This window comes from Oncorhynchus kisutch, linkage group LG16 (genome assembly GCF_002021735.2).
Source record: "Oncorhynchus kisutch isolate 150728-3 linkage group LG16, Okis_V2, whole genome shotgun sequence".
NCBI classification, from domain to species: Eukaryota; Metazoa; Chordata; class Actinopteri; order Salmoniformes; family Salmonidae; genus Oncorhynchus; species Oncorhynchus kisutch.
In genome coordinates, this window is record NC_034189.2 from 21,657,228 (window position 1) to 21,679,529 (window position 22,302).

At 43.7% G+C, this 22,302-nt stretch overlaps 1 protein-coding gene across 4 annotated transcripts; it reads right to left on the reverse strand.

Moving 5' to 3' along the window:
- Positions 1-1,406: 1,406 nt before the first annotated feature.
- LOC109906252 (calpain-5) lies at positions 1,407-22,302 on the reverse strand. 4 transcript variants are annotated; one of them, XM_020503867.2, is made up of 14 exons: positions 22,206-22,302; positions 20,369-20,766; positions 19,041-19,206; positions 11,046-11,177; positions 10,342-10,553; positions 9,573-9,765; positions 8,540-8,733; positions 8,267-8,344; positions 7,664-8,126; positions 6,980-7,102; positions 4,187-4,383; positions 3,722-3,840; positions 1,998-2,134; positions 1,407-1,813 (listed from the first exon to the last, which is right to left on the reverse strand). In XM_020503867.2, exons 3-14 carry the CDS (start codon positions 19,203-19,205, stop codon positions 1,637-1,639), a joined length of 2,190 nt encoding a protein of 729 aa, XP_020359456.2. In that variant the 5' UTR covers position 19,206; positions 20,369-20,766; positions 22,206-22,302; the 3' UTR covers positions 1,407-1,636. The 4 variants fall into 4 exon arrangements, with proteins under 4 accessions (XP_020359456.2, XP_031647858.1, XP_031647857.1 ...); XM_031791998.1 differs by lacking the exon at positions 8,267-8,344; XM_031791997.1 differs by lacking the exon at positions 20,369-20,766 and having other exon boundaries at positions 22,206-22,270.

Sequence of the window (22,302 nt, forward strand, 5' to 3'; positions counted from 1 at the left end):
AGCCCGGCCGATACGAGGAGCTGGAATATATCGCACCGGACTATGCACCTGCACTGGGGACACCGTTTGCACCACTGCATAACACGGTGCCTGCCCGGTCTCTCTAGCCCCCCGGTAAGCACAGGGAGTTTGCGCAGGTCTCCTACCTGGCGTGGCCATACTCCCTGTGAGCCCCCCCCCCCCCCAATACATTTTTGGGGCTGACTCCCGGGCTTCCTTGCCAACCGTGTTCCCTCGTATCGCCGGCTCCTCTCTCCGGCTGCCTCTGCTCTCCTAAGTGCCTCCACCTGTTCCCATGGAAGGCGATCCCTTCCCGCCAGGATCTCCTCCCATGTGTAGCAACCCTTGCCATCCAATATATCGTCCCATGTCCAATCCTCATTGCGCCGCTGTTGCTGCCTTTGTTGCCTCTCCTGTGGCTCCTGCCTGTTGACACGCCGCTTGGTCCGTTGGTGGTGGGTGATTCTGTTACGGTTTTCTAGTGGTGATGAAGGAGAGTCGGACCAAACTGCAGCGTGTCGATTGCGATCCATGTTTAATACAACAAAGAAACACGAACTTACAAAAAACGAAACCGAAACAGCCTATCTGGTGCAAACTAACAGAGAGTACACATAGGACACTAAGGACACTCAGGAAAAATAGGACAATCACCCACGACAAACTCAAAGAATATGGCTGCCTAAATATGGTTCCCAATCAGAGACAACGATAAACACCTGCCTCTGATTGAGAACCACTCCAGACAGTCATAGACTTCGCTAGATACCCCACTAAGCTACAATCCCAATACCAACACCAAAACCCCAAGACAAAACACACCACAATACAAAAACCCCATGCCACACCCTGGCCTGACCAAATACATAAAGATAAACACAAAATACTTCGACCAGGGCGTGACAAGAATGGCATGACAATGGGCCTCAGGATCTCGTCATGGTAGCTCTGTGCATTCAAATTGCCATCGATAAATTGCAATTGTTTTCATTTCATCCCACCGTCACCCTGGGGCGCTCTGTACCACAATGTTGACATCAGATAACCACTCGCCCACACAAGTTGTGAGACCGGTTGGATGTACCGCTAAATTCCCTAAAACGATGTTGGAGGCAGCTTATGGCAAAGAAATTAACTTTCAATTCTCTGGCAACAGCTCTGGTGGATGTTCCTCCAGTCAACATGCCAATTGCACTCTCCCTCAACTTGAGACATCTGTGGCATTGTGTTGTGTGGCAAAATTGCACATTTTTGAGTGGCCATTTATTGTCCCCAGCACAAGGTGCACCTTGATATGCCACACCTGTCAGGTGGATGGATTATCTTGGCAAAGGAGAAATGCTCACTAATATCAATGTAAACAAATTTGTGCACAACATTTTAGAGAAATTAGCTTTTTGTGCAAATGGAACATTTCTAGAATCTTTTATTTCAGCTCATGAAAGATGTTGCAATTATATTTTTGTTCAGTGTATATGCATTAAGTTAATTCAAAGAGGTATTTGTCTTTGTTATTTATGGTAGTTCCAATTGATAAAGCTATTGAACCCGATACATTTGTCCAAATCTGCAGCCTCTTCCAGAAAATCAGTGATTGCATGGTTGCATCATGGGTGGTACAAGCCACAGCTGTCAGTTATAAGTCTGTTAGGCATTCGCTGGATGAGGTTTCCACATAGATACAGCCCCTGGATCCTGACCGTGACTGGCCACCCTGCAGGTCAATCACTCGGCTCCGCCCCTTCTCACTGTCGCTAGTCTGGAGCCGAGCCCCGCCCAGTAGTGTGTCCCACAGTAGACCATAGCTCCACAACTAAACACACACACACACACACACACACATGCAAGCATACACACATACATACAAAGAAAAGCAAATATTACATCCCTGAATATAACTAGAATCATAATACTTCAATTACTGTATCTACCCCAGTGTGTGTGTGTGTGTGTGTGTGTGTGTGTGTGTGTCTCACTGAGATGTGTATATTTCTAACCTCAATGCTAATATGTGCGTCTGGGTTTCTCCTGTAGAAAATGGCCCTGATGTTGAACTCTGGGTTTCCATCCTCCTTGAACACACGTGTTCTTATGGTGTCGTCCTCACACCAGATCACCGCATACACATCTGGTGCTACACAACACAGATACAGACACAATACATAGACAGTTAGTCTCATGTTTGTAGTCTTTGTAATCTTGTGAAAGATGCACATAGAGGTTTGTATACAATGAGATTACATGTGGCCAATAGTTGGTAAAAGACACCGTTCCGTATGATGGTAATGTATTTTATGATAATGTATGTTATGATATTGATAATGCATATTATGATATTGATCATGTATGTTTATAACGTCTGCTATGATATTGATAATGTATGTTTATAATGCATGCTATTGATCATGTATGTTTGTAATGCATGCTATTGATCATGTATGTTTGTAATGCATGCTATTGATCATGTATGTTTATAATGCATGCTATTGATCATGTATGTTTATAATGCATGCTATTGATCATGTATGTTTATAATGCATGCTATAGATCATGTATGTTTATAATGCATGCTATAGATCATGTATGTTTATAATGCATGCGATTGATCATGTATGTTTATAATGCATGCTATTGATCATGTATGTTTATAATGCATGCTATTGATCATGTATGTTTATAATGCATGCTATTGATCATGTATGTTTATAATGCATGCTATTGATCATGTATGTTTATAATGCATGCTATTGATCATGTATGTTTATAATGCATGCTATAGATCATGTATGTTTATAATGCATGCTATAGATCATGTATGTTTATAATGCATGCTATTGATCATGTATGTTTATAATGCATGCTATTGATCATGTATGTTTATAATGCATGCTATTGATCATGTATGCCCTAGTTATCTTTGTTTTCTTTATTATTTTGGTTAGGTCAGGGTGTGACATGGGGGATTTATGTGCTTGGCTTGTCTAGGGTTTTTTGTATGTTTATGGGGCTATTTCCTTTCTAGGTAGTTTTGTATGTTAATGTAGCTGTGACCTTTCTAGGTAAATTGTATGTTTATGGTTGCCTAGATTGGTTCTCAATTAGAGGCAGCTGTCTATCGTTGTCTCTGATTGGGAACCATATTTAGGCAGCCATATTCTTTGGGTATTTTGTGGGTGGTTGTCTCCTGAGTCAGTGCCACATGGGACTGTTTTAGTTTTTCCCACGTTTATTGTATTGTGTTCATGTTCAGTTTTTTCCTTATTAAAAACCATGGACACCTACCACGCTGCATTTTGGTCCGCGTCTCCTTCGACGGAAGAATCCTGTTACAGTATGTTTATAATGCATGCTATTGATCATGTATGTTTAACACGTATGTTCTGATATTGATAATGAATGTTATGATATTGATCATGTATGTTATGATATTGATAATAAATTGATATTGATCCTGTATGTGTAAGTTTATTTTACCTTTATTTAACTAGGCAAGTCAGTTAAGAACAAATTTTTATGTTCAATGATGGTCTAGGAACAGTGAGTTAACTGCCTGTTCAAGGGCAGAATTACATATTTGTACCTTGTCAGCTTGGGGATTTGAACTTGCAACCTTTCGGTTCCTAGTCCAACACTCTAATCACTAGGCTACCCTGCCGCCCCATATTGATAACGTATGTTATGATAATATTATGGCGTAATGTCACAGTGATGTAATATTTACCTGTCTGTTTAGGCTGGCTGAGTCCAGATGCTCGACGTAGGTGGACGGTGGTTACTATACTGGGCTGGGGAAGACAACACTGCCACAGTGAGGGAGCAGGCAACTCCTCTCTCAACTCACTAACAGAAGGTAGAGGGAGGGAGATAAATATAGTAGTGAAGTGGAAAAGGGGGAGAATCGATACAATCAATCAATCATTCTCTGGTGCTGACATGCTAAATGCAGAGGGAAACTAAGACAAACACTTTATATTCTTAACACCTTAATTCCTAACACATTTCATTCCTTAATTCCTAAGATACAGTACATTCTATTCCTTCATTCCTAACATTCACCCCATTCCTTCATTCCTAACATTCACCCCATTCCTAACATTCACCCCATTCCTTCATTCCTAAGATACAGTACATTCTATTCCTTCATTCATTCCTAACATTAACACCATTCCCTCTTCCCACCCCTAACCTGAGTCTGAGGTGGGAATGTGAGAAGAGGCGTATCAGGAAGCGTCCGGTCGCCCCGGGCTGGAAGGTGGTGGGCAGGAGGGCGTAGCGGCCGGGGCCCAGGGACACTCGCAGGGCCACACTACGGGAGTCCATGTACACAGAGCTCGCTGCCTGCTCCACCACACACTGCACACGGCTTAGCCGGTTCACCTCCACCTGACGACAGGGGTGGAGGGTGAATGAATAGAGGGTTAAACACACACAGGAAATATGGAGTATTCACACACTCACGGTCATATGCACACACACCTTGGGTGTACTATATCGAATCTTCCATTCCTCTCAAAAATTTTAGAGAAGGCTGTTGCGCAGCAACTCACTGCCTTCCTGAAGACAAACAATGTATACGAAATGCTTCAGTCTGGTTTTAGACCCCATCATAGCACTGAGACGGCACTTGTGAAGGTGGTAAATGACATTTTAATGGCATCGGACCGAGGCTCTGCATCTGTCCTCGTGCTCCTAGACCTTAGTGCTGCTTTTGATACCATCGATCACCACATTCTTTTGGAGAGATTGGAAACCCAAATTGGTCTACACGGACATGTTCTGGCCTGGTTTAGATCTTATCTGTCGGAAAGATATCAGTTTGTCTCTGTGAATGGTTTGTCCTCTGACAAATCAACTGTAAATTTCGGTGTTCCTCAAGGTTCCGTTTTAGGACCACTATTGTTTTCACTATATATTTTACCTCTTGGGGATGTTATTCGAAAACATAATGTAAACTTTCACTGCTATGCGGATGACACACAGCTGTACATTTCAATGAAACATGGTGAAGCCCCAAAATTGCCCTCGCTAGAAGCATGTGTTTCAGACATAAGGAAGTGGATGGCTACAAACTTTCTACTATTAAACTCGGACAAAACAGAGATGCTTGTTCTAGGTCCCAAGAAACAAAGGGATTTTCTGTTGAATCTGACAATTAATCTTAATGGTTGTACAGTCGTCTCAAATAAAACTGTGAAGGACCTCGGCGTTACTCTGGACCCTGATCTCTCTTTTGAAGAACATATCAAGACCATTTCGAGGACAGCTTTTTTCCATCTACGTAACATTGCAAAAATCAGAAACTTTCTGTCCAAAAATGATGCAGAAAAATTAATCCATGCTTTTGTCACTTCTAGGTTAGACTACTGCAATGCTCTATTTTCCGGCTACCCGGATAAAGCACTAAATAAACTTCAGTTAGTGCTAAATACGGCTGCTAGAATCCTGACTAGAACCCCAAAATTTGATCATATTACTCCAGTGCTAGCCTCTCTACACTGGCTTCCTGTCAAAGCAAGGGCTGATTTCAAGGTTTTACTGCTAACCTACAAAGCATTACATGGGCTTGCTCCTACCTATCTCTCTGATTTGGTCCTGCCGTACATACCTACACGTACGCTACGGTCACAAGACGCAGGCCTCCTAATTGTCCCTAGAATTTCTAAGCAAACAGCTGGAGGCAGGGCTTTCTCCTATAGAGCTCCATTTTTATGGAACGGTCTGCCTACCCATGTCAGAGACGCAAACTCGGTCTCAACCTTTAAGTCTTTACTGAAGACTCATCTCTTCAGTGGGTCATATGATTGAGTGTAGTCTGGCCCAGGAGTGGGAAGGTGAACGGAAAGGCTCTGGAGCAACGAACCGCCCTTGCTGTCTCTGCCTGGCCGGTTCCCCTCTTTCCACTGGGATTCTCTGCCTCTAACCCTATTACAGGGGCTGAGTCACTGGCTTGCTGGGGCTCTCTCATGCCGTCCCTGGAGGGGGTGCGTCACCTGAGTGGGTTGATTCACTGTTGTGGTCATCCTGTCTGGGTTGGCGCCCCCCCCCCCCCCCCCTTGGGTTGTGCCGTGGCGGAGATCTTTGTGGGCTATACTCAGCCTTGTCTCAGGATGGTAAGTTGGTGGTTGAAGATATCCCTCTAGTGGTGTGGGGGCTGTGCTTTGGCAAAGTGGGTGGGGTTATATCCTTCCTGTTTGGCCCTGTCCGGGGGTGTCCTCGGATGGGGCCACAGTGTCTCCTGACCCCTCCTGTCTCAGCCTCCAGTATTCATGCTGCAGTAGTTTATGTGTCGGGGGGCTGGGGTCAGTTTGTTATATCTGGAGTACTTCTCCTGTCCTATTCGGTGTCCTGTGTGAATCTAAGTGTGCGTTCTCTAATTTTCTCCTTCTCTCTTTCTTTCTCTCTCTCTCTCGGAGGACCTGAGCCCTAGGACCATGCCCCAGGACTACCTGACATGATGACTCCTTACTGTCCCCAGTCCACCTGGCCATGCTGCTGTTCCAGTTTCAACTGACCTGAGCCCTAGGACCATGCCCCAGGACTACCTGACATGATGACTCCTTGCTGTCCCCAGTCCACCTGGCCATGCTGCTGCTCCAGTTTCAACTTCCACCTGACTGTGCTGCTGCTCCAGTTTCAACTGTTCTGCCTTATTATTATTCGACCATGCTGGTCATTTATGAACATTTGAACATCTTGGCCATGTTCTGTTATAATCTCTACCCGGCACAGCCAGAAGAGGACTGGCCACCCCACATAGCCTGGTTCCTCTCTAGGTTTCTTCCTAGGTATTGGCCTTTCTAGGGAGTTTTTCCTAGCCACCGTGCTTCTACACCTGCATTGCTTGCTGTTTGGGGTTTTAGGCTGGGTTTCTGTACAGCACTTTGAGATATCAGCTGATGTACGAAGGGCTATATAAATAAATTTGATTTGATTTGACTACAGCGTTCTACAGCGGCTCTTTTGAAGCCCTGTGACTCACCCTCAGCACCTCGAAGCCGATGGGCAGATTCTCTCCTCCTCCATCCTTCCTCTTTATCCTCCTGTCCTCCTGCTGCAGACAGATCAACACCTCATCCTCCTTTCCCTGCACCTCAAACATGAACTGAGAAGGAGAGAAAGAGAGAATTGATTTATATTTTTATGTAACTTTTTTTTAACTAGGCAAGTCAGTTAAGAACAAATTCTTATTGAGAGAGAGAGCGAGAGAGAGAGAGAGAGAGAGAGAGAGCAACAGTAGAAGATTTAGAGTACCACTAATATAGCTTAGTGTCAGCCATGTTGTTTTTAGCTTCGCAATGTTGTTTCCAACAGCACCACTCTGAATAGGCTTTCACAGGTCTATTTCCATGCCATTAAGATTGTAGCAGTTGCCCAAATAGTTCACATTAATCCCTTACAATTTCAGCAACACAAGCTATTTGCATGCTTGTGGTATATGCATACTATATTTGAGATACTATTCTAGCATCCTGAGTGTCCTTCTCAGAATATCAAGAATGTGTTTTTCACTACAGTCCGAATGTAACAACTAAATTAGAACGAGACAGTTCTCCCCCACCCAGTCATAACCAAACATATTCTGAGTGTAGGATAAACTGGACCTCTACATAGAACCATTTAACCAGTTATTTTGAGCATAAACCTAGCTGAAGTGTAGGCTCACCTGGGGGTTGTGTAGAAAAGTGTCTTTGTGGTTGATGCATCCTCCACACCTACTCTTCTTATCAGTCTGTTCATCCCATCCTCCATCCACCTCTCCCTCCTTCTTCACCCCCTCCTCCTTCCTCTTCGTCTTCTTCTCCCCTTCTTTCGCAACAACCATTTTTTCCCTCCCTCCACCACGAACAGCTCGACCTCCCCCTCCACCCCTCTGTCTCTCCCCCAGTCTTGCCTCTTTCCGGTCCCCTCTCTGAGTCTGGTTCAACCCCCCAGGCTTGGCAGCATTCTTCCCCAGGTTGGGTGCCTGCCGCCTGGAGAGGAGGGTGCCGGGGGTGTTCGGGGCTGGAGCCCACTCCCCAGGGCAGCGTACTTCTCTCCAGTGAGTTCTGGGCCACAGCAGGGATCGTTCTACCAGACGACACACCACCACGTCTGTGAAGTAGCGGCAGAAGTCCTCAAACTCCATCCTGAGAGGAGAGGTGAAAACCCCTATTTATTTATCTTTTCAGGATGAATTGAAGTGTATTTGTTAACGTATGCTATGCATTGAGCATTTAAGTTGGTTTTCTGTTAAAATAGTAACATTTATTTGACTGTTTGTTTTTACCAGAACTCCCCCACATCTCTGACTATGAGGCCCATCTTCTCCCTTTCACCACGACCAACCCGCTGCCAATGTTGAGACCTGAATGTGGCGCAAAAGGGCTCTGTGTCAGTGGTTCCCTTCATGTGTGCTTTGCTATGAGACCCTCCAATTTTGTGGCCAGCCAAAATAGACAAAAACATGTTTCTAGCCAGATCCTGACATTTGTTATGACCCAAGTGAGGCTACCTTGACCTTGACCTATACCTATGAACAGTACAGTAATAGCCCCCTCACCCCTGACTCCAGGGCCCGGTCCAGTCGGCTGTACCCCATGGGTTCCTCATGCGCACCATGCAGAGGCGAACACCACAGCCACCCAGCAGCGACCTCTCCCCCAGACGCACTTTCCTCACCGCGGTGATACCGTAGGCATGGCCCCGCACCAGACCACAGTCTAGTACTGACTCTACTGTCTCCCCCTCCGCTGGCTGGGACAGACAGAGAGACACAGACAAAGAGACACAGACAAAGAGAGAGAGACAGAGAGAAAATACAGATATGCCATACAATACACAATAGAAATACACTAACATCAATACACAATACAGGCACTCTATGAAGGTCCCCTGATTTGTTTAATAAGAGTCATGCACTATATTATAACTACACAACAAACAATACAGATCATTAATCAATAAAGGCATGTATCTGGAGTGTTTATGAGGACAGGAAAGCGGAAGGGCAGAGAGCGAACAAAGACAAGAGAACGTGCCAGGATAGAGAGCATGCAGTGTCACTCCTGTCATAGTACAGTCAAGGTTGGTGTTAACATTGCTAATGCTGGACTATCCTTAACATAGCTAACTGTCTCTCTATGAAGCAGAATTCACCAAGCGTTGGATTGTTCACCCACTAATGGGGAACATGAGTTGGGTTTAGACCTTCGTGAGACATGTTAGTTTTAACCTACTGATGATGCGTTGTTGCAATAGTACAGTACAGTACAGTACAGTATTCAGAGGTGACCTCTCTGCTAGAATGACATTCATAGAATCTCTCTGGCCCAATCCCAAACCATTCATTACCACCCTTCATGCACATGTAATATCTAGGGCACGTGGGCACCAGTTTAGATCGAGGCCTCCAGTAATGGTCTCTGGTATTGTGATGGATTAAAATTCCACAGTCAAGCTGATCTTTTAGTACTAATTCACTGATCCAAGGTCAATTAAACATTTTCCCCTCACATGGTTGCTTTTACGTTTTGGGGACGGTAAGCTGATCCTAGATCTGCAGTTAAACAGAGAAATGTATATTGTTCACTGACCCGTATGGAGCAGGTGATGAGGGCTCTGCGTCCATGAGCCTTGGCCAGGGTCTGGAACAGTGCCTTCCTCTGATTGAGGTGAAGGGTGAGGGCCTCCCTGTCCAGGCTTAGGGGCTCTGACACACCCCCTGTGAAGTCGATCAGGGCCTCTGCCGTGTTACCTCCTTCCAACGCCTCATAGCAGCCGTTCAACCTTGGTGAGAGAAGAGAGGGGGAGATTAGTGGCTGGGGGACAGAGGGGAGAATACGAAGGTTGGAAGACCGGGAAAGAGGGGAAATGTTGAGGATGAGGAGAAACATTGAAGGGGTGGAATGGGGTTTATTTTGTCAAGTGTGTATTTGCTGTATGGTGTATACTTAAGCAATAAGGCCCGAGGAGGTGTGGTATATGGCCAATAAGGGCTGTTCCTATGCACGGCGCAACGCGGAGTGCCTGGACACAGCCCTTAGCCGTGGTATATTGGCCATATATCACAAACCCCCGAGGTGCCTTATTGATATTATGACCTGATTACCAATGTAATTAGAGCAGTAAAAATACAATGTTTTGTCATACCTGTGGTATACGGTCTGATATACCACGGCTGTCAGCCAATCAGCATTTAAGGCTCGAACCACCCAGTTTATAATGTATTCATGAGATAACAATTTACTAGGTGCAACTGGGACAATGAGATATTTAATTGACTGATTAACAACCTTTCTCTTAGCCAACCTGAAATCTAATTTCTCAGCTGGTTCTTGGCTTTAGCATAGTTTAAAGTCTCACTTGGCGTAGGCCTTCTCCAGCAGGGCGCTCCAGAACTCCCGTGGCGTGGCTGAGCGGCAGAAGAGCAGCGTTCCGTCCTCACTGACCGGCAGGCGGTCGTCCACCACCACGTCTGTCCAGCGCCCCAGCCGCCAGAAGCGGAAGTGGAAGATTCCGGCGTACAGGTCGGGACGCTTGAGGTTCCACTCCTGCTCCGTGTGGTCAGGAATCACCTGGTAGTTTAAACCAATCAAATATTATTTTTTTTTTTAATGTTTTCAGGGGTGGTTACTGAGAAAATACAGATATGCCATACAATACACAATAGAAATACACTAACATCAATACACAATACAGGCACTCTATGAAGGTCCCCTGATTTGTTTAATAAGAGTCATGCACTATATTATAACTACACAACAAACAATACAGATCATTAATCAATAAAGGCATGTATCTGGAGTGTTTATGAGGACAGGAAAGCGGAAGTGCAGAGAGCGAACAAAAATATTTTTAATGTTTTCAGGGGTGGTTACTGAATGTGTTATTACAGTGGTCACATGGTGTTCAGGATTTTGGTCCAGCCCAGCGCTAACATGTCAGATTAAGCTACAAGCAACTGATCATCAAGACCTCTCAAGTAAAAATGAAATTAAATCAGTGACCAAGAAGTAAACCAGTGAGGTGACCTACAGAGATTTGGCTTCTGCCCTTTGACCCCTCACCTTCTTCCAAAGTGAGGGTTCTGAGGCCAGACAGGAAGTTGCCGCCACCATCCAGCAGTTACCCAGACTGCCTTGGTGCAGATCCCGCGTGCTGATGCCGTCCACAAAGAGACGAGGGTCCTTACACAGCTCCTGAGAGAGAGAGAGAGAGAGAGAGAGAGAGAGAGAGAATTATAATGTATTATAGGCCCAAAAGTAAACTGGGTGCAACATACTGTACAGTACAGTAAGCCAATTGGATCTAGTTTATCTTGTCATGGTGCCATTGTATTTGTCAGGACTAGTGTGTTAATCCAGTTTACTCTTATTTGACTTTGATGTCAGAGCAGTGTAGTAGAGAGAGATCCTGTCCAATTGGAGCTGTTGATCTTAGTTTTGTAGTATCAGGTCACAGCAGAGTTATAAAGATACACACACTCATACACTAACACACACACACTGCTACACACACACACAGGACATAATTTGTACAAATGTAACTTTAGAAAAGTTATGAACTTCATTTTCCCTTAGATGATATCATGTTCAACCTACCGGATGAAGTATGAACCTGACTGGATGATAGCTGAGGAAGTTCACAGTGTCCAAGCATCCTGTATGTGTGTGTGCACGTGCGCGATTATATGAGTGAGTGTGTGTCTCACTGCAGAGTGAGGTGACAGATGTCATCCTATCATTTGACCCCCGGTGGATGCACGCTTAAAATTCCTGCACAGAGCATGAGGAAGACACTACAGAAAAGAGTGAGATTAGCTACCACCTATAGTACAAGGCATGTGCACAGATAGGGCTCAACCAGTCCTCTAGGGCTCAACCAGTCCTCTAGCGCTCAAGAAAGAAAAGTGCCCTGTCAGCTCTGTGGATTTTTTATTTATTTTTTAAATTGCTTTTAACATTTTATTTTGAGTCTCTTTTCATTTAGCTTTTCGTTTGAAGTGAAATGATTTGCACATCAAACTAGCTAATTTCATAAGCTCTTGAATATCAGAAAATTCCCCATCCGCCCTACTGCTGGGGAGACTTGAATACTGGTACGAGCAAAGTGCGAAACAGTAGACAGACATTTTTTGAACATTTTAAAAGGCATTTCCTTGCAATTCTACACAGTTTGACATTACTTATCTAATACATTTTTAAAAATTATGAATGAGATATTTGGCTACAGAAGTGACAGTTCTTACCGATCTCTACATCTTCCATCCAAAAACAAGTCCCCGCCTCCCCATGGCAGTTTTGTCTATGTATAGGAGGCTACTTTTGAGTTGGATGTGTCATGTGTCTCTCACTGTTAAGGTGCCCCCATACTGGGTTCGGTTTGCCCCCATACTAGTTTCGGTTTGCTCCTAGCAGAGCTCGGCTTGACAAATTGGACGTCTGTGACACACATACTCCCTCGCATATGACCTTTTATTGAAAAACTAGAAAAAGCATCAATATTAACGTTTGTCCCTCTTGAGGCGCTGTAGCAAAATAGTCGAAGTAATCTAAGATAAATCAAGAAATCTGTAATTAATTTGGATGTTTTTGCAGAGGAAGTGTTAGTTGCGCAATTTTACATCTAACTAAGATTTTTGGTGCAGTATTTATCATGTGAAAAAATGTACACGAAAACTAGTTGAATGACACTTCATTGAAGAATCCCATCCATCCTGTCCGTACTGTTGACCAATCACCGACAAAGGGGCATAGACTTCGGCTACCTAACGTCGACCCGCTGAACACAAAACACCACAAAATTTACCTAGCTAGCATACTAACATCTAATATTAACATAACATATTAACAACATAAACATTCTCCCATCATTCGCTGATAGCTGAAAGTCATTATTTTCCAATCATCTGTCACCGTCTCTAGGCCTAGTAGTCAATGGCACTAGCTGGCTTACAATCTGTGATGATGAGTGACTGTGTTGTTGCAGAAAATAAATGCTGAAATGTTGGCTACAGAGGCAGTTAAGACACAACCTGTAAGTACAGTATTATATATTTAGCAATACAATCAACATCAGACCTCCTATAATTTGTGTATCTTGTATGTACAGTGCATTCGGAAAGTACTCAGCCCCCTTGACTTGTTACTTTACAACGTTATTCTAAAATGGATTAAATAGATTTTCCCCCCTCATCAATCTACACACAATACCGCATAACGACAAAGCAAAAACAGGGTTTTAGAAATGCTAGCAAAAAAAAAGATTTTAAAAACCTTTACTCAATACTTTGTTGAAGTACCTTTGGCAGTGATTACAGCATCGAGTCTTCTTAGGTATGATGCTACAAGCTTGGCACACCTGTATTTGGGGAGATTCTCCCATTCTTCTCTGCAGATCCTCTCAAGCGCTGTCAGGTTGGATGGGGAGCGTCGCTGCACAGCTATTTTCAGGTCTCTCCAGAGATGTTTGATCGGGTTCAAGTCTGGGCTCTGGCTGTGTCACTCAAGGACATTCAGAGACTTGTCCTGAAGCCACTCCTGCATTGTCTTGGCTGTGTGCTCAGGGTCGTTGTCCTGTTCGACGGTGAACCTTCGCCCCAGTCTGAGGTCCTGAGTGCTCTGGAGCAGGTTTTCATCAAGGATCTCTCTGTACTTTGCTCCGTTAATCTTTCCCTCGATCCTGACTAGTCTCCCTGCCGTTGAAAAACATCCCAACAGCATGATGCTACCACCATCATGCTTCACCATAGGGATGGTGCCAGGTTTCCTCCAGACGTGACGCTTGTCATTCAGGCCAAAGAGTTCAATCTTGGTTTCATCAGACCAGAGAATCTTGTTTCTCATGGTCAGAGTCATTTAGGTGCCTTTTGGCAAACTCCAAACTCCGGGCTGTGATGTGCCTTTTACTGAGGAGTGGGTTCCGTCTGGCCACTCTACCATAAATGCCTGATTGGTGGAGTGCTGCAGAGATGGTTGTCCTTCTGGAAGGTACTCTGGAGCGCTGTCAGAGTGCCCATCGGATTCTTGGTCACCTCCCTGGCCAAGGCCCTTTTCCCTTCATTGCTCAGTTTGGCCGGGCAGACAGCTCAAGGAATAGTCTTGGTGGATGGAAGATTTCTTCCATTAAATAATGATGGAATCCACTGTGTTCTTGGGGACTTTCAATACTGCAGAAATGTTTTGGTACCCTTCCCCAGATCTGTGCCTCGACACAATCCTGTCTCGGCGCTCTATGGACAATTCCTTCGACCTCATGTCTTGGTTTTTGAACTGACATGCACTGTCAACTGTGGGACCTTATATAGACAGGTGTATGTCTTTCCAAAACATCTGCAATCAATTGAATTACCACAGGTGGACTCCAATCAACTTGTAGAAACATCTCAAGGATGATCAATGGAAACAGGATGCACCTGAGCTCAATTCTGAGTCTCATAGCAAAGGGCCTGAATAATTATGTAAATAAGGTATTACTGTTTAAAACATTTTTTTAAGTTTGCTAAAAATTCAAAAAAACTGTTTTTGCCTTGTAATTATGGGGTAATGTGTTGATGAGGAAAAATGGTAATTTAATACATTTTAGACTAAGGCTGTAACATAACAAAATGTGGAAAAAGTCAAGGGGTCTGGATGCTTTCTGAATGCACTGTATGTCTTGCATGTTAAGACTACATACAACCTCAACCTCATATCCAATAAATAGCCAACCTTGAAGACACACCACTACGCTTCCCTTCCCCACTCGTCATCACAGACATATGCTATTTAAATCGAGTGTTTCTTTTATAAACACACACTGATACCCTGGTCATTTTCAGATCCTAATCCGCAACACGCGCCACACACACTCTGGACCGGGTCGGGTTACTCTGTCCTGGCTCGTCTGGTCCTTTAGAGAGGCTTCAATTAACTAGATCTGGAATAAAACCTGCTGAGTGGATGACTAGAATTAGACTGGTGCCCCCTGCCACGGGGAAAGGGCATGTAGGGGAGTCCAGAGGTCCAGCACGAGTGTGTGGTTTTAGACAGAAAAATACATTGACTGATTGATTTTGATGGAATAATGTGTTATCAGGATTTACAGTCTTTTACAGTGGGGCAAAAAAGTATTTAGCCAATTGTGCAAGTTCTGCCACCCTCTTGATTCTAGCCATCCCGGATCCGGGATCGTGAATACAGCCTCAAGCTCATTAGCATAACACAACGTTAACTATTCATGAAAATCGCAAATGAAATGAAATAAATATGCTAGCTCTCAAGCTTAGCCTTTTGTTAACGACACTGTCATCTCAGATTTTCCAAATATGCTTTTCAACCATAGCAAAACAAGCATTTGTGTAACAGTATTGACAGCTAGCGTAGCATTTAGCGTAGCATTCAGCGGGCAACATTTTCACAAAAACAAGAAAAGCATTCAAATAAAATAATTTACCTTTTGAAGAACTTCGGATGTTTTCAATGAGGAGACTCTCAGTTAGATAGCAAATGTTCAGTTTTTCCAAAAATATTCTTTGTGTATGAGAAATCGCTCTGTTTTGTTCATCACGTTTGGCTACCCAAAAAAAACGAAAATTCAGTCATCAAAATGCCAAACTTTTTTCCAAATTAACTCCATAATATCGACTGAAACATGGCAAACGCTGTTTAGAATCAATCCTCAAGGTGTTTTTCACATATCTCTTCGATGATATATCGTTTGTGGAAGTCTGGTCTCTCCTCTGAATCACATGGAAGAATGCTTGCAGTTTAAGATTACGCACCAATTTCGACAAAGGACACCGGGCGGACACCTGGTAAATGTAGTCTCTTATGGCCAATCTTCCAATGATATGCGTACAAATACGTCACAATGCTGCAGACACCTTGGGAAAACGGCAGAAAGTGTAGGCTCGTTCAGGGCGCATTCACAGCCATATAAGGAGACATTGGAACACAGCGCCTTCAAAATCTGGGCCATTTCCTGTTTGAAATTTCATCTTGGTTTCGCCTGTAGCATCAGTTATGTGGCACTCACAGATAATGTCTTTGCAGTTTTGGAAACGTCAGGTGTTTTCTTTCCAAAGCTGTCAATTATATGCATAGTTGAGCATCTTTTCGTGACAAAATATCTTGTTTAAAACGGGAACGTTTTTTTATCCATAAATTAAAAGAGCGCCCCCTATATCCAAGAAGATGAGAGAGGACTGTAATTTTCATCATAGGTACACTTCAACTATTACATACAAAATAAGAAAGAATATACAGAAAATCACATTGTAGGATTTTTTATGAATTTATTTGCAAATTATGGTGGAAAATAAGTATTTTGTCATGCCCTGGTCTAAGTATTTTGTGTTTTTCTTCATGTATTGGGTCAGGCCAGGGTGTGGCATGGAGTTTTTGTATTGTGGTGTGTTTTGTCTTGGGGTTTTGGTGTGTATGTATTTGGGATTGTAGCTAGTGGGGTTATCTAGCAAGGTCTATGGCTGTCTGGAGTGATTCTCAATCAGAGGCAGGTGCTTATCGTTGTCTCTGATTGGGAACCATATTTAGGCAGCCATATTCTTTGAGTTTGTCGTGGGTGATTGTCCTTAGTGTCTTTGTTCCTGTCGCTGTGTTAGTTGACAAGTATAGGCTGTTTCGGTTTTCACATTACGTTTATTGTTTTGTAGTGTTTGTGTTATTTCGTGTTTACTTTTGTTTGACTAAAAATGGATCGCAATCTACACGCTGCGTTTTGGTCCGACTCTCCTTCACCACACCTAGAAAACCGTTACATATTTGGTCAATAATAAAAGTTTATCTCAATACTTTGTTATTTACCCTTTGTTGGCAATGACAGAGGTCAAATGTTTTCTGTAAGTCTTCACAAGGTTTTCACACACTGTTGCTGGTATTTTGGCCCATTCCTCCATGCAGATCTCCTCTAGAGCAGTGATGTTTTGGGGCTGTTGCTGGGCAACACAGACTTTCAACTCCCTCCAAAGATTTTCTATGGGGTTGAGATCTGGAGACTGGCTAGGCCACTCCAGGACCTTAAAATGCTTCTTACGAAGCCACTCCTTCGTTACCCGGGCGGTGTGTTTGGGATCATTGTCATGCTGAAAGACCCAGCCACGTTTAATCTTCAATGCCCTTGCTGATGGAAGGAGGTTTTCACTCAGGTTTTCACTGCAGGATTTGAGTCCCTGGCGGCATAGTGTGTTACTGATGGTAGGCTTTGTTACTTTGGTCCCAGCTCTCTGAAGGTCATTCACTAGGTCCCCCTGTGTGGTTCTGGGATTTTTGCTCACCGTTCTTGTGATCATTTTGACTCCATTGGGTGAGATCGTGCGTGGAGCCCCAGATAGAGGGAGATTATCAGTGGTCTTGTTGTCACGCCTTGGTCTTAGTATTTTGTGTTTTCTTTAATTATTTGTTCAGGCCAGGGTGTGACATGGGTTTGTGTGTTGTGTTTCGTATTGGGGTTTGTAGTATTTGGGATCGCGGCTGATTAGGGGTGTTGTATAGGCTTGGCTGCCTGAGGCGGTTCTCAATCAGCAGTCAGGTGCTTCTCGTTGCCTCTGATTGGGAACCGTATTTAGGTAGCCTGAGTTCGCTTTGTCTTTCGTGGGTGATTGTTCCTGTCTCTGTGTAGTTTCACCAGATAGGCTGTAATTAGGTTTCACGTTCCGTTTGTTGTTTTGTATTTATTATAGTTATTTCATGTATCGTCACTTTTCTTCATTAAAGACATGAGTAACCACCACGCTGCATTTCGGTCCGACTCTCTTTCAACAAACGAAGAACGCCGTTACACTTGCATTTCTTCCATTTCCTAATAATTGCTCCCACAGTTGATTTCTTCAAACCAAGCTGCTTACCTATTGCATATTCAGTCTTCCCAGCCTGGTGCAGGTCTACAATTTTGTTTCTTGTGTCCTTTGACAGCTCTTTGGTCTTGGCCATAGTGGAGTTTGGAGTGTGACTGTTTGAGGTTGTGGACAGGTGTCTTTTAGACTGATAACAAGTTCAAACCGGTGCCATGAATACAGGTAACGAGTGGAGGACAGAGGAGCCTCTTAAAGTAGAAGTTACAGATCTGTGAGAGCCAGAAATCTTGCTTGTTTGTAGGTGACCAAATACTTATTTTCCCCCATAATTTGCAAATAAATTAATTAAAAATCCTACAATGTGATTTTCTGGATTTTTTTTCTTCTTATTTTGTCTGCCATAGTTGACATAAGGTGAAAATTACAGGCCTCTCTCATCTTTTTAAGTGGGAGAACTTGCACAATTGGTGGCTGACTAAATACTTTTTTGCCCCACTGTATGTATTGTGTTGTCATCAACTCCAATTTGAATGTTAGCCTAGGTCGTTAAATAGCCTGCCCCATATTTGCTAAATATGTTGAACATGTTTGTGGTCCACATGGTTCAAATTGCTTTGCTTCAATATGGAAATATATTGTTAAACATAGGCTATAGCGTTCACACTTATATAGGGGCTAGGCCTCCTGTAAATTGTAGTCTGGACATGGACATGCCAAACGTTGTCTTGCCCATTAACCCTCTGAATGGCTCACATACACAATCCATGAGGAAACTTACCGAAAAGGTCATGCTGAAGTACTGAAATTCCCACAGAAGAACGTTGTAACGTTCTCTGATCATTCTGAGAACATGACTTTAAACAGAACCATGAGTAAACCTGTAGAATACGTTATGCTGAAGTACTGAAATTACCACCTTTAGAAACATGGTTCTCAGAACCTTATGTGCTAGCTGGGTATCCTGCACCATTCTCAGAACATTGTGGGAAGGTTGTATGCAAAATAACCATAGGACAACCACGCTCTCACCAAACTCTAACAAACATATGGTTCTTAGAACGTTATGTGCTAGCTGGGGACACGCCTCAACTATTGCCTCTCCTCCCACCTCAGCACAAGAGCTGATGTTAAACAGGTAAATTGCCAAACCTGGCTTTAGAGCTGGAAAATTCCAGAAATGGATGAAATTGCGTTTGACACTTGCGCCTCCTTAGCACTCATCCACTCACTCTTTCCAATTCTCTCTCCCCTCCATCCTCCAATCTCTCACCCGTGGTCTCTTCCATGTGAGTCCAGGGGGTGGGTCTCGTTTGTAGAAGAGTGACAGTGCAGAGGGGGGGAAGAGGGGGTCCTGGAAGAGCTTGCCCCGCCGCAGACACGCCCTCTTCAGCTTGTGGAAACTCTGCCCCTGGAACCCATACACCCTCTCTGGCATACTGAGGATGAGAGAGAAAAAGTGGAGACAGGGATTGAGAGAGAAATTGATGGGGCATGAGAGAGGATATGGGGGAACAGCAAGTAGAATGTCTGTTCATTTCACTATTTAGAACATGATATTACATATCCTCTCATTCTATTGGTGCCTATGGTAAGATAGTTTCATGTTGTTATTGTTCATTGTCACATGCACTAGTACAGTGAAATGACTTTCTTGCTTGCTCTTTCACAACAATGCAGTAATCAATATCAGTAGTAGGAAGACACATTTCAGTCGAAGGCAGTTGTACAACTGACTAGTATCCCCCTTTCCATTTCCTTTCCCTTACTATAAAACATGTATTAAAAAGTCAAGTAGAACAAAAAGACACGAGAAATAGAAAGTAACTAAGCTATTCACAGATAGTACACCACATTAATGAAAAGTGTGGAGCTAGAAGGGTTAGCGTTAAGGTCATCAGGGTCAGGGGGAGGGGACATGAGGTGAGGACACAGTCATTAGACCGAGCTACTGCCAAGGGGGCAGATACCAGCCAGCAGAGTGTGTATGAGTGTGCATCACTGTGTGTGTGTGTGTGTGTGTGTGTGTGTGTGTGTGTGTGTGTGTGTGTGTGTCTGTGTGATTGAGTGTGTGCATCATAGTGTGTGTGTGCATTAGTGTGTGTGAGCCAGGTGCGATTCTGTGTCAGTTCTTTTGCCAGGAGACGGTGTGTGTGTGTGTGTGTGTGTGGTGTAGGTGGCTGGAGTGCTAAGTACCGACACACACACACACAGACACACACACACACACACACACACACACACACACACACACACACACACACACACACACACACACACAGGCCAACATTAGTAAATTACACTCTGACTTTTCCTCCCCGGGTACCATGTTAAGGGAAGTTAAAGACGAGAAGCACTTCTTCACATTAGCAATTCTAAAATGAACTGATATTGGTTCTGTCTATAAGAGTATGGCAGAACTGAAAATAACCTATCCTCTGTGCATGACAAAGGTAAGAATGACAGAAGCCTTGCTACAGTGTTTCTCTGCAATATAATGTCTCAATCTGTTAATATGTCTAGATGCCCAGTTGTTAACCTGTACATATTCAAATAAGTCAATAAATAAAATAAAATATTCTAACTAAGTACAGTGAATACCTGTTCTAGATGGATTGTCACTGTATCCACTTTGGTTCCCGGTATGAGCAAATTCCTAGAGCTCAGGTACGTCCCGTGAAACACTCCCTCTTAGTCATAAATGCAGTTCCATCTGATTGGTCCAATACAGTATAATGTTATCTAGGGAATCTAAATGTCAGGAAAGCCTCTTCTGGACACCCATATATCCCATAGAGGATGTTAGAGAGAGAGAGAGAGAGGTTGTATGGGAGCTATAGGGTCAGCTTCTGTTGTTCCTGTCTGTCTCCTCCGTCTCTAAGGCAACCCATACAGGCACGCAGACCAGCTGTAGGTCTTGTGGTAGTTTTCCAGTGTTTAGAGTGGCATCTTGACCAGCTCTCCCTTGGAAAACATGTTCTTTATGTTCAATGGATTTCCTGGTTCAAAAAAAGTTGAATAAAAAAATATGACATGATTTTAGCATGTGAGCATACTGTTATTACAGCATGAATAGTAATTCTTAATGTTTGGGGCTATTGTCATTTATTTTATCTTCAGTCTGTGTGTGTGTGTGTGTGTGTGTGTGTGTGTGTGTGTGTGTGTGTGTGTGTGTGTGTGTGTGTGTGTGTGTGTGTGTGTGTGTGTGTGTGTGTGTGTGTGTGTGTGTGTGTCTGTGTGCCTCTCTCTGTCTGACTTCTCTGTGTGTGTAGTTCTGACATGAGCGACATCGCTTGTGACTTTTTAAAGCGTCTAAGTGTGTTTGTGAATACGTAACAGAGCATACTGTAACAGCTGAGTGACACGCTGTATGTGTGATGTCCATGTTCAACCTGTCACAACCTGTGCAGCCATGTGCCATTCCTATGTGACTTCATATGATGTGTAGGTGTGTGTGTGTCGGTCAGACCTGTGTTCAAATACAATTTTAAATCTTTCAAATCCTTTTACCTTTGTCTTTAGCCTGCTTGGATTGCCAGATAGGCGGGGATTGCTACTATTCAATTAAGTCTTGTGCCTGGACGCTCAATCAAGACCAGCTAAAGTATTTGCAACTATTTTAAATAGTATTGAACCCAAGTCTGGTGGAAGTGTTTGTGGCTTTAAGCGTGACAGGGCATCAGTAACATCAGTAGACCTGTGTAGCTGTGTGCTGCTGTAACCCTACCCTCCAGAAAGACAATGGATATTCACTCCTTCCATTGCTCTGTGATATACTGTAACACACAATTAGCAAAAGCTAGCCACTGTAGCCTCTCACACTGGGGAAACACCACAGGGTTACGTTCAGACATGCTAATGTTTCACCCATTACAGTAAAAACACTCTTCATCCTCTAACCCACACTCTTAGGGAAAAAAAGGTGCTATCTAGAATCAAAAAGGGTTCTTTGGCTGTCCCCATAGGAAAACACTTTGAAGAAGCCATTTTTGTTCCAGGTAGAACCCTTTTGTGTTCCATGTAGAACCCAGGGTTCTCCTATGGGGACAGCCACAGAACCTTTTTGGACCCCCTTTTTCTAAGAGTGCACATATGAGACTGTCCCAGGAGCATAGGACAGAGGGAGCAGACACAAACTAACCAATCAAGAGAACTTGAGACCATGCAAGGCTATACTTGTTAGTGTGTAGGCTATTCCATGCAAAGCCACACAGCACATACACATTAAGGTGCAGGTTGGTTGTTTCTTCATTGAGCCACTTATTGATCTTGCTCTCGCTTTCTCCTGTGTGTGTGTGTGTGTGTGTGTGTGTGTGTGTGTGTGTGTGTGTGTGTGTGTGTGTGTGTGTGTGTGTGTGTGTGTGTGTGTGTGTGTGTGTGTGTGTGTGTGTGTGTGTGTGTGTGTGTGTGTAAAGGTATCAGTGGAAGTATCTCTTACCGCTGGGTCTGCTCCTCTCTTCAGATCCTCTGCATAGTGTTCTGTCCTCTCCCTGAACCCCATACTCCCCCGGCAACTTTATATGTGCAAGACCCCT

Bases quoted from the DNA above. Each gene is read 5' to 3' on its own strand.
- LOC109906252 (XM_020503867.2), bottom strand. From the start codon at position 19,205: ATGCCAGAGAGGGTGTATGGGTTCCAGGGGCAGAGTTTCCACAAGCTG. The intron at 8,734-9,572 runs GTCAGTGAACAA...TGTCTGTCCCAG, and splicing joins TCATCACCTGCTCCATACGG to CCAGCGGAGGGGGAGACAGT. The intron at 2,135-3,721 runs GTAAATATTACA...TGTGTTGTGTAG, and splicing joins CAGCCAGCCTAAACAGACAG to CACCAGATGTGTATGCGGTG.